At 28.8% G+C, this 12,966-nt stretch overlaps 1 protein-coding gene across 3 annotated transcripts in view; it reads left to right on the top strand.

The window, feature by feature from the left end:
- Positions 1–12,966, top strand: part of LOC107441765 (sushi, von Willebrand factor type A, EGF and pentraxin domain-containing protein 1) — a 411,941-nt gene that overhangs the window by 261,344 nt on the left and 137,631 nt on the right. For all 3 annotated transcript variants that reach the window (XM_016055134.4, XM_071179755.1, XM_071179756.1), the window contains exons 7-8: positions 1,558–1,731; positions 9,646–9,825. In XM_016055134.4, the coding sequence (XP_015910620.3) occupies positions 1,558–1,731; positions 9,646–9,825 (354 nt within the window). The remainder of the gene's footprint in view (positions 1–1,557; positions 1,732–9,645; positions 9,826–12,966) is intronic.

The raw sequence follows: 12,966 nt of genomic DNA, 5'->3' as shown, positions 1-12,966 counted from the left end.
TCATGCCCTAAAAATGTGTATTTATCTCTTATAGTGCATAGCTTTTTAAATATTAATTTTTTTCTAAACAAATACACAGTCTCTCTATTTAGAACATAACCAGTATGGTCATAATTGCAGTAAATTTTGCAAGTAAAACTTTTATCCAACATTTCTTTCCCTAAAGGTTAAACTTATAGCTTTTTAAATGCTTCCCTTTTCTGGTAATATATAAAATGAATAATTAAAAAAATTCACAATTGTGCAGGTGTTTACCATTAAAATCGGTCATATTAATTAGTTATAAAAACAAAGATTACAAATATTTTCTCCAAGTTTGAAAAAACTGAAGAAATTTGTTCCACGCACATCGTTTGCATCGTCTGATTGGTCTGCAAATCAAACACTCAACCTCTACCTCTTCAGCGGGTGCATATTCTGTGCTTTATTAAAGTTTAATGAAACACACTTAAATGTTAATCATAGAGATTATCAAACTATATCGTTGTTTAAAGCCTTCTGTCTTGTTTTTGTACCATACAGACTCTTTTAACTAGCCTACGTAGGACTAAGCCGCATAAACGAAAATAGAAGAATAGAAGTGACAAAAATAGAACCAAGAAATTCCGTGATGACATTAGTCGAATTAGTGATAGTTCATATAAAATGGTATGTTGGAGAAGAAATTCCAAACTTTCCAAATCGCGTCAATCTCAGGACAATAAGAGTTTTTCACATCGCAACAGTGCTATACCATACGTTGTGTAATATTCGGGAGACTGCTAATGTGGAAAGATTTTGCAAACATGCAATAAAAAGCTAACTTATCATTATTTTAAATAGATATAGTATTTTTTTTTACTGATATTCGAATTTTATCGTCGTTTTGAATAAAACATAGGCTTATTTAATGTATATGCTTAAAAATAAGTTTTTTTTTTAAAAAAAAAAAGTTTTTTTTTTGTCTACACTAGCCCCATTATGAGACTACTGTGGAGACGTTCTAAAATTATCATTCAATTTGTTTTTACTTATCAAAAAATCAGGTAAGGCAAAAATAAATTGAAAAATACAATTTAGTTAACAATAAGTCTAGCAATACATTTCAGTTTCATTTATGTCTAAAACTACAGTCCTAAGTGTATTTTAAAAATCTTCATAATAATTAATATTAGAGCTTAATGAATTTCTTAAATTTCAGATTCAATTTTAGTGAAAGTTTTCTTGGATATTTAAAGTGGTAGCAAATGTCGCAATTTAATATTTCGTTTTTGGTTTAATAAAGGTGATTTATAACGGTAAGGGTATCACGATATTTAAACTATTTTAAAAAATATATAAGACTTAATAATAGTGTGAGGAAGATTTTGATTGCAACAGTAATGCACTTAAATAATGCACCTAAATAATTAACAGTAATGCACGTAAATAATGAATGGATAATGAACCTAAGTTGTAAGTACTTAATACCGTAATTTGATCCGGAATTTTTTACATTGTACTAGCAATTAAGTCAGTGTCTAATTATGCTATGCTTTATATATCTTTATTAATGATTTCAATGTTTTTTTTGTGTAGAAATAAAATGTAAGGATCCGGGACCCTTCTATAATGGTTATTTTGAAGGCCGAAGTTTTAATTTAATGACAACACTGACCTTTCATTGCTATGAAGGAATGAGGATAGTTGGTTCAAAATCTGTGACTTGCAAGCAAGACGGAAACTGGTCAAAGCCATTTCCTCAGTGCTTAGGTAATTTTTCTTAAATCTTATATATTTATATTTTAGACTATCAAATGTATCTTCTGCTAAGTTTCAGTGTTCATCCTGATGACTATGTTTGCGTTATACTTTTGTTGAAAAATCGAACAATGTTTAAAAATCAAAATTTTGTTTGTAAGCTTTCTCAAAATGATCATCTGTTTAAAATTGTAATTGACTTCAATTTCCTAAGACAAAGACTTACGGTCAGAGAAAAATTTCCATAAATTAGGACTTAATTGAAGTTTGAGACTGTTTACTTGGACAATAATCAGTTTTTTTTAAGTTTTATTATTTTTGCATTGAAACGTTTATAGAAATAAAAGCAAAAACATCTTATTACGAATTTCATTTATTACAAAAATAGAATTATTAGTTTTCGAACTTGTTTATTATTATGAATTTTCCATCAATACCTTTAAAGCAAATTAGTATTTTGGATTCTGCAATTGACAATGCTTCATTATTTTTGTAAAATTACATTTTTTCATCTCTGTGAACATCTAACAACTTTTTTGATCCACGTAAGCAGGGAAAGGTGTAGTTTAAACTTTCCATTAAAATTGGAACTTAAAATAGCAATATCTAAAACTACAATTCACGTAGTTTTTTCATTTGCTTATTATTTTATTTATTTACTACTTATGGAAATAAGTAAATGTCAAATTAATTTCAAACATTAATACGATCAACCATATTGAATGAATTATAGTCATTTGAAAAAAGGTTTTAAATTTAAATAGCGTTATTAAAACTAATATTTAAAGAAAAAAAATATTTCCTATGGTAAAATAAAAATAGCTATTTTTTAAATTCAGGAATTTAAGTAAAAAAATCATTTTTTGCAAAATAATATTAAAAATACTTAAATAAATTGAAGTAGTTAAGTCAAAACTTAGTATCAGAACTAAAAGTCAAATGCTAAGTAATATCTAAGTACTAAAGCCAATTAATAGCAATTCTGATGGTCTTTTTTTTTTTGTTTTGAATGATTTTTTTGTGATTCTGTTTAATAACAGGTGTTCAATTTGTGATACATGAGAAAAAATTAATATAATTAGCCCAACTGCAACAGTAAAAAAAAATTTCAAATACCTTCCTAAACCAAAAGTGAAAATAGGCTTTTAAATCCCTCCCTGAACCAAAAGAGAAAAAAGTTTCGAACTCCCCTAAATTAAAAAAACATATATATTAGAAATTCTAACAATTCTTAGTGTTTTCCTTACAACATATTTATGAACCTCTTAACACGATAGTATAATTATTTACTTATAGTGTAATAAAGGAGTTATAAAATGGTTCCGCAAGAAATTTACAAATTCTCGTCTCAGTTATTACAAATTAAAGATACGTATAATTTCTTGTTTTTGTTTATTATATTTTTGTAATGACTTACTAAAACTGAACAATGTACACTGTAAAAAATTTCGAGCTTTGTTGCGCAAAACATTGGTATTCATTTCCTGGCTACATAAATTGGTGTTCAGTTTTGCTGTATTGGTGATTTCACTAGCTCCAAACAACGAGAGAAGGTTGCACCAAAAATGGGATTTTGAAAGAATCTAAAAGCAGCGAAAAGTTGCACCAAAAATCAGTGTTTTGAAAGGAACTAAAAGCGGAGGAAGGTTGCACTATGATTTGGTATTTTTGAAGGGAACTAAAAGCGAGGAAGGTTGCACCATTATTAAGTATTTTTAAAGCTCCAGAAAGCAGAGAAAATTAGCATCATTATTAAATATTTATAAAAAAAAGAAAAGATAATTTAAATCAAATTATAATTTAATTTTTTAAATCTATAAAAATTTATTAGAGTATTTTTATTTTAGACATAACACATATAAAATAAAAATAGTTTTTTGAATTTTATAAATTTAAATAATTAAATTATAATTTGATTTATATAAATTTGATTTAAATTATCTTCTCTTTTTCTATAAATATTTAATAATGATGCTTATTATCTCTGCTTTTTGGCGCTTTAGAAATATTTTCTTTCATATAAAAATTTTTTCTTTCTTCAAGTGGATATGTGTAAAATTAAAATTCTTTGTTACATTTCATTCGTTAAAGCACCCACAGATGCCATAGAGTTAGTACCACTAATAAATTAAAGAGAAAATAAAAAAGAATTTTAATTTTAGGCAGAAGCAAATTCTTATTACTATGTATTAGGAAATTATTTTATTATTTAAAAATGAAAGTATTACTTTCACAAATAAAAATTTATATAAAAGAGTAGACAAATATTGGATTGGTCAACCACCAATCTCTAGTTAAGGAAACATTCCAATATTATTTACATTGGTGTATGGAAATAATAAATTTGAAGTAAATTAAGAAATGCAAAAATAATGACATAACTTAGAAATATAAACAAAAAATAATACAGATCCAGATCAATATTTAAAGATAATTTATTCATTTACAATCACTTTGATATTTGTATACATAGACAGAATGTAATAATTTTTATGCAAAATCTTTAAATTTAAACATATCATACTTTTTATACATATTACAGCATTCGTTAAAAAAATGCAAAATATTCACTCAAAAATATGATAGATAGTGTGTTGTTACTAAAAAGGGCATTCAATTCAAACTTATTTTTAATTTCGAGTAATTTAAAATAAAAATTATGTTAGCATATGCCTCAATGTTTACGGTTTTGCTCATCTGAATTAAAATTTACAATATAACTAAATTCCTTTTTTGCATACATAATTTACTACTTGATAAAACAAAATTTAACCCTTCGTATCATCGCGTTACATATCTGCAACATACATGAAAATTCAATCCTATAATGAGTTGGATTTACCTATAAAATCGAACTAAATTCAGGTAAAGAAAATATTGCAAACTCGGGGGAATCAAATCTTGGTGCAGCTACCAAAATTATAATTCGTTTAGCAAGAATTGTTCCACGACATAATTGCAGGATATACAATTTTTTTACAACAATCCCCTTGATTGTATATTTGGCTAAGGAGGAATTGAAAAATGTGGTGTGAGACTTTGTTACCATAAAAGCAACAATTTCAAAATTTTTCACATGAAGTTTTAAATATATTGGAATTTTTGTGCTATTTTTCACGATATTGGAGATGTTCAACAAATGCTTTTTATAAATAAATTTTTAATTTTAAGGTCTTAATTTATTGATTATTTTTTACACGCTTAATATGATGTATTCTAACATCCGCATAAATATTTCTTAAATCAGAGTTGTTGAGTTACAAAGGGTTAAATTTCACTGAGTTTAGAAAAAAATACTGTCATTTTTTTTTTACAAATTAGTAAATAGTGGTGAAAGTGGTAAATAGTGGTCAAATAGTGGTAAATAGTGGTCAAAGCAAATCATATTTTAATTACTATTTTCAAAATACAATATTTAAAAAATTGAGAAATTGTTGTTCTTATGTGGAAAAAGGTTTGATATTTCTCCATCTGAAACATTTTTTTAGAGACCAACTATTTATAAGGGGGGGGTATTTTTATCTTAAGTCTCCTTTCACCCATGAAGATCCTCACGAGGAAAGTTTTGATATTTTGAAATACTATTATTTTTTTGTTGTTGTTGAAATGCATCAAAGCACCCAAGTAGAATTTTTTCCTCATGAGAAATTTTGAATTGAATTTCATGCAGGGACCCTGGAAAAAATTTGCAGAAGGTACTGTCAACTGTTAAAATATTAAATGAACAATATGATCATCACTTGTATAGATCAAAGAGTTCGTGTTGAGTCTAAGAGGGCGGGATATGGATGCTGATGAACACACAAGCAGTATTCATGTGGATGGTAATAAAACTCCACATGTATACTGATTGTAAAGATTGTCTTTTTAACTAAAGTTCTTTTGTTTCATAGAAGAAGATATATTTCAGAATTTTAAAAAAAATATTTTTATAATTAAAGTAAAACCATTTTTTAAAAAAAAATTTTAAAAAAAACTGTAAATATTATAAAGAATACATATGATCTTTTTCATGATCAATTATAACGTTCGATTATATGTTTATGTTGTCTTTTCCCTCCCTCACAAAACGCAAATGTGGGTAAATTACAAAAAATAATAATAATTCATGGAAAAATAAGTATCTAAAACAAAGTATCTATGAGCATCTAAGTATTTTTTTTTATTTAGATTCAATGAAAAATATATTTATTAACTTTTTAAATACGATATTTTGTTCAATTTAAAATTTTGTTCACTTATTAAAAAAATATTAATAAGAAAATCTGTTTTTAAACAAAATTATAATAAGAAACAAGCTTATTTCTAAATGCTCTAGAACAAATCTTGTTCTCGTCGGTATTTTGTTCAAATTTCAGTAAGATTCTTGGTTAATAAAAAAAAAACACTCTGTTTTCTTTAACGCTAAGATGTTTATTTGTTGTTGTTTTTACCTACCTCGTGCGCCAAAGAGAAACCCAGTTTGCATGACAACGGTTGCTTTTCTCTCTAGTGCTAATTTGAGTATAATTCGCTTTGAAAATTTTACAACAGAGGCATTTAAGAATGCATAGACAAAAATTCGTGTAATTATGTGACATTACAAACGAAAATGAGCAATATAGAACATGAAAATGAAAACAGAAGCATAGATATTTATAAAAAGTTTTAGTCCTAACAGAAAGTACATACGATTGTTTTGTTCGGTAGAATGCAAATCCAACACGGAACTAGAACATTTTCACCAGCAGTAAATTTGGCGGAAAGCTTTGTTGCCTAGGATTGCCGTATTTATCGTTTATTTGTCACTGGTATTGTACTTTCTGTGCGCAAAAAATGGATGTATCTCCTTATTTACTGAAAAAGAGCTAATATAGATTTTACAATATCTAATATTTCATACAACGAATATAGTTTCCTAGAGGAAATTTGAATCTAACTCTTTCAGAACACACAACAAAATTTTTAAAGATGACAAAAAGAAATGAACTGTAATTATTGCAAATAAATAAGAAAAGTTTACTTACTTGCAAAAGAAATTGACGATTTCAAAGAACAACTTGCATGAGATGATAGCAAGCTTCAACAACAAAATCGTGTCAATAGCTACAAAATAAGTTATCGGTCACAGTTAAAGCTCGTGCCTGTCGTAGTACGAAAGTTAGGTGCAATCGATTAAGGCCATAAACGCATTTCTTGATCATATTTACCAATTTACCGCGCAACCTAATTAAAATAATTTTTTATTTATCCAATTTATGGTGCAATTGGAAACTTTGCCCAAGTATTGGTTAAACATTAACCGAGATTTTTTGCAGTGTAGAACCAAAACCTAGTGGACCCATCTCAGTTTTCATGACCTCGGATTTTTTATTCAATTGATAAAAATAGACGGAAAGATATGCCCTAGTCACTGCAAAAGTTTAAAATCTGAACTCAGCAATGATTGACTATTTCCTTGAGTCATGACTCAGAAAAGTTCTTTTTTTTTATTAAGAGAAAGAATGAAAGTGAATTACACATTTATTAATAGCAAAACAATTTTTTTTTGAAATTTGAAATACTCTAATTAATAATAAATTTGGAAATATTCAAATAGTAAATTCGAGAAAACGAAAGCAAATATGTATATAAAACGTCAAAAACTATGTGAGTAAATTTTACAGCAAATTGAAAGGTGCGGAAAAATACTTATAAATATCTGATGTGAGACATTTTAGAAACTTTTTTGTTTACATTTTTTTATACATTCTCTTTGAAATTCGTCTTTGCAGAGTAAAGAAAAAGTTTTTCGCTTATCTCGAAAAGCAAATTCGACTTTCTTGGAATTTTGGTCAGAAATTTAGATTTACCTTTCGGTACAACAATGGATTTTATTTAATGGATTGATAAAAAACATATGTAACTATTATTACACTTAAATATAGAAAATTCCAAAGCATGTATATTAAAATATTGGTTTAAGAAACGAAAAAACATAACTAATATATATTTTTGTAAAACCATCTTTTCCTTGTTAAAATGTTTCCATAGATGTGCACTGACATTTATTTGTAATATATCTATCATTATAATATATACCATATCTAAAATGGTACTCACATATATAATAATGTTTTCTTCCTGTATATTATTATACTTTTCAAATTTAGATTAAAAATTTTCTATTACGATAAAATTTAGCTTTATATTTTAAATACAAAAACAAAATTTAAACATATATTTCTAATTTTATGTATGATAATAACAAATAAATACATTTAATTAAAAACAAATGTTAACATTAGTTTACTAAACTTAGCTGCAAAAATTATAGCTAAACTTATTTCATTATCTTCGATTTGACTGAGTGTAAACACTCGGCAGGAAACACTGAGCTGAGTGTAAACACTCAGTAGGAAACACTTATCTGAGACAAACACTCACACTCAATAGCATCGTGCTATTTTATGAGTGTAAACACTCATAAAATAGCAGGATGCTGAATAGCGTAGAATAGCAGGACTTAACTGGAACGTAATATTACGTCCAAAACAGGGTAAATAAAATATCATATCGTATAATAATAAGTCAAATAGAGGTAACGGGTTAAAACATGTTAAAGGGCATTTGGAAAATTAAATGAAAAGCAACTTGCACGTTTTGCTAATAATGGCAAGCTGACTGCAAAACGATTTTTTAAAAGCTGCATAGAAAAAATTTAATTTTCAAACCTTCTGTTCTACCGGGTATTATCTATTCCTTGAGTCAAAATGTCAATTGACACGTTATCCCAATGAGCTACAAAGTTGAAATCTCATTAAATTAAAAAAAATATATATATCCTGAAATAAAAGAATAAAAATGCAATACTTTATTTAAATTTTACCTAAATTTAAAAAGGAAACAAGTGTTAAAGCATTAAAAAAGAATCTTTTTTAACTCATGCGCTGCATATAAAATACGTGCTTGAACTTTCAGAAGAAAAATAAATTGCTTTCAAATCTGAAACAATTGAAATGCTACAATGACTTACATCTGTTTCCTCTTCAACAGTCAATACTAATTGAGTGAGCTGAGTTTGCCCGCCCGAGAGCAACACTTCAAACAAGCTTGTTGACATTTAACTGTTCCACGGTAAAATGATGACAGTTTTCAGTACTAAGGGAATTTGTTCTGCTCACTAAAGTAGACAACAATAAATTAGTAGAAAATAAACTCTGAAAATTTAAATGATTAATGTAACTGTTTGTGCCACTGATATTTATTTTTTTCGTTTTGTCTCGAGAGTTATTAAAACAATTAAGAATTAAAATTGGTTTTTAGTTAAGAATATATTATCTGATCGATAATTGCATTTTTCCAGATGTGTGTTAGCTATTTTTAAAATCTTACTGTTATTAAGTTTAAAATTTTTAAGTTTTTTTTTCCTTTCGTATAATCTCTGTAAGCATTTTCAGGAATTAAAAAAAAAATACTTTCAATGAATTTAAAATGGTTTCTAATGTAAAAACTATAACATACTGTCATTCAAGAATAGTGATAACAGATTTTCTATCATTTAAATATTTAATTTATATTTCATCTAAACCTATTCGAAATAAATATAATCATTACTATCTTTTTAATTGTATTACTGCTGAAATCATTAATTGTATTAGTATATCTTTCTTTAAATACGTTCACAAAAATAATTCAGACTGTTAAATATTTCGCTGAGAAAAAAGACATGACGGTTCTTTATACCGTAATTTGATCTTGAATTTTTTTACAGTATAATTCACTCACCCTCTTGAGTAATTCTAGCAACTAAAAATACAGTAATCATATTTCAATTTATAATAAATTAACTATTTTAAAAAATATAATACATCCCCAATGTTTAACAAACACATATATGTCCATACGTACATTATATGTGCCTTTGGACAAAATAAAGTTGTTTCATTTCCTTTCTTTCTTTTTCAGCACCATGCATTGTGCCTGAAATGGAGCATGGAAATTTTACTGATTATGTGCCTGGTTCTAAAGTTCCCCACGGTTATGAAATGAATATCACATGTGAACCTCGCTATGATGTCATTCTCAACGCCACACCTGTAGTTTGCAGTAATGGTACATGGACACATGTCCCAGTATGTGTTCCTGGTAAGAAGTAGCTTTTGTTTGAAGATCACTAGATAATTGGACTATTTCATATTCAGTTAATGAATAAATAGCTTAACTCCATAAGAATATTAGAAGATATAGAAATTACAGGAAGATAAATTTCTGATCAACCGAAAATCAATATTCAAAAAAAGTTGAATTCAAAAATAAAGGATTTTTTCATTTCGCTGCTAAACGATAGGTACAAACATTCAAATTAATTTTCGTACAAATACAAGCAATTGGAGAGTGATTAAAAATTCTTCGAAACATTTTATTTACGAAACCCTGTCACCAAGATAGGGAAATGATTACAATAGACCTCGCAGATCTTTTTATTGGATTAGAACTGAACCGCGATGACTCAGAGGTGCACTTGCCTCTCAAAGAGGTAACCGGGTCCGAGTTTCAGGCTGGTCAATACGAATTTCGCGCAGACCAAAGTGCTGGCGTCAGTGGTAGTCGGATCAAGAGCAAGAGTCCCTTCACCACCTAGGTAACTGTGGGCGATGATTTTCCTCAAAGAGTCTTCCACTTAAGCTAGTCTGCCCCAATGCTTGATCTGGGAATTCCCTTGTCTTTTGGGTTGAGTAAAAAATACAAGGCTACGACGGAGCTTAATATTCATAGTTGTAAACTCAGATTATCACTGTATGCACCAGCCCGCATGCTTATGATTGATGTGGTTATCATTGGTTGCAAGCTTTTCCTTAAATTAAATATTTAGCACTCAAAAAGCATAGGAACAGTTCAACAATTTCGATATGTATGAAATGATATAAGAATAACAATCAGTTAAGGCCAATCTGATATCTGTAGAGAGCGGGTGAACTATATACAACAGAAAATACAGTTGCAAGACGCAGACTTCAGCCCCATTCCTTCAGGAAATCCCACATTACTGACTTTGATTGTTCCAGAATCTTAGCATCAACAATTACAAGACTAAGAACAAACCACTTTAAAGGGATGCAAATTCTTCCAGACAAAATAAGAACTTATATTCCCTGCAAGAACTGCACCGATATCCAACTTACCCCGGATCATATTCTCCAGTGCCCAGCCCTTACCCCATATGTTTTACAACTGGGTATGGTGCCACTGGCTTCAGAACTTCGTGAGATCCTCTACAGTAATGATGTAGAACGTTAGAAATTTACTTCAGCTCGGTACACAGCCGCGTAGCGGCTTTAACCGATTCATCGGATGTGGGATAGATAGATGATGTTGGTTCAGACACTTTTCAGCTCCAGGGAGAGGAAGAATCTGTAAAAAAAAGAGAAAAAATCACAGCAAGCTGCGATTACAAAAAACAAAAAGCTGGGGAGGCGTGGTCTCCTGGATGCTGGCTCGTGGTTGGCCGGTCGTCTAGGTCTGAGTCTCTGGTAGCAAGGAACGAAGAAGCTTTACAAGCTCTTCATCTTTTAAGAGTTCTTTCATCTCAGAAAAAAGTCGTGAAAAACGACTTGCAGAATCAGTTATTTTCTTGGGAACTGTCTTTTTTCCTTCGGGCACTTTCCTGGGTCTTGCACCACAGCCCGAAAAACAGACTGGGTGCTCACCGTTGCAGTTAACACAGATCGCCGGTTCGGAGATAGACTTCGTACATTCGTACGAGTAATGGGCTTTAGCACACTTTAGGAAGGCGGGATCAGCTGTACAACTACGATGGGTATGTCCGAATTTTTGGCATCTGTAGCACTGTATTTGAAAACGTCCCCCTCGAAAACGCTCGATCTGTACTTCTCTCTCTAGCATAGAACTTATATTAAAGATGTTTCTGCTGGATCTGGATTCTGATTGGATGATCAGGAGAAGTGGGAGGGGCCTGAGGCCCTGTCCGCTTCTCTTCTTGAGTTGGATAATTTTTTCGGGAAAAAGTCCAAATTTTTTTAGATATTTGTCCAATTCAGGAATTTCAGTATCAGATTTTAATCCTCGGATGAGGGTTTTCAATTTTCTACTCAGTGGAGAGTCCTTAGGTGTTGGGGTAGGCTTGCGGATGCAGTTTCGAAGGCACACGAGGCCATTTAATTGTCGATGGACACTATAAAAATAGAGGGTGATTTCAAGTGGGACTGTTATCATTTGGCTCAATAGACATAAAAGGATGGGAAACTATTTTGATGATAATCTGAATTTTTAAATGATAAAGCTCAAAACATCTTGTGCGAGGTTAATTATTTCTAAATCAGGATTAAAATATACCTTAAAACTGAATTTTGCATTTAAAAAGTATGTAGTTTTAATTTCAGAATTTTTGCTAGAATTATCAAATAAAAAATAATTCTTGGAAACATTTGAAAACAAATGTATACCAGAAATTATTTTCTACGTAGAAAATTAGAAAATGAAAAGCAGATTAACTGTTTAGTATACAAATAAACACTGATGGGGAAAGTTTTTACTAAAAAAATTGGGAATGCACTTTAAAATTAAAATCGAATAAATGTATTAAATTAATGACGATATGAAATATATTAAATTAGCAATTATATGGAAGGTATTAAATTATTGCAATATATAAAATTCTTGTTTTATTCGTAGGTTCCAAATTATCAATACAAATAAAATTGCTTTTATTTTTCTTCTTTTGGCAAGTCAATTCTGTAATGTTTTATGAGATGTAATTTCTTTTAAAATCTAAAATATGAAATTATTCACAGCGGAGTGTATCATGAATGAGTTAAAATAATTCCTAGAGTGTTCTAGATAGTCTTTCAAATTAACTAAGAAAATTCTTTACCGATTTGACAAGAAAAGAGTTTTATTATTTGGAAAATACTGAGTTAAAATAAATTAAAATATTTCATATATAAAAGATTAGTTTATATATAAAACAGACTCTTTTGTTTATATTTCTTATTCCAGGTACTTTTAGAGAATTCAAACAAACTATGTTAATTAGTATGAGTTAGTACGTCTTTTTGACATTGCAGGTCAAATTTTCAATTTTTTTTTCATCATTCCAATTTTTCTGACTATTTTTTTTAAAATTGAACTTACAAATGGTTTTTAAACAGTGAATAACATAGTAGGGATACTCATCAGTGATAAACAAACATTTAAGCTTGTATTTAATCAATTTGATAAATATATACGTTCCATGAAAATTGAATAAAAAATATTTGATTACGAAAA

This window comes from Parasteatoda tepidariorum, chromosome 4 (genome assembly GCF_043381705.1).
Source record: "Parasteatoda tepidariorum isolate YZ-2023 chromosome 4, CAS_Ptep_4.0, whole genome shotgun sequence".
NCBI classification, from domain to species: domain Eukaryota; kingdom Metazoa; phylum Arthropoda; class Arachnida; order Araneae; family Theridiidae; genus Parasteatoda; species Parasteatoda tepidariorum.
This window is presented reverse-complemented; position numbering and strand designations above follow the sequence as displayed.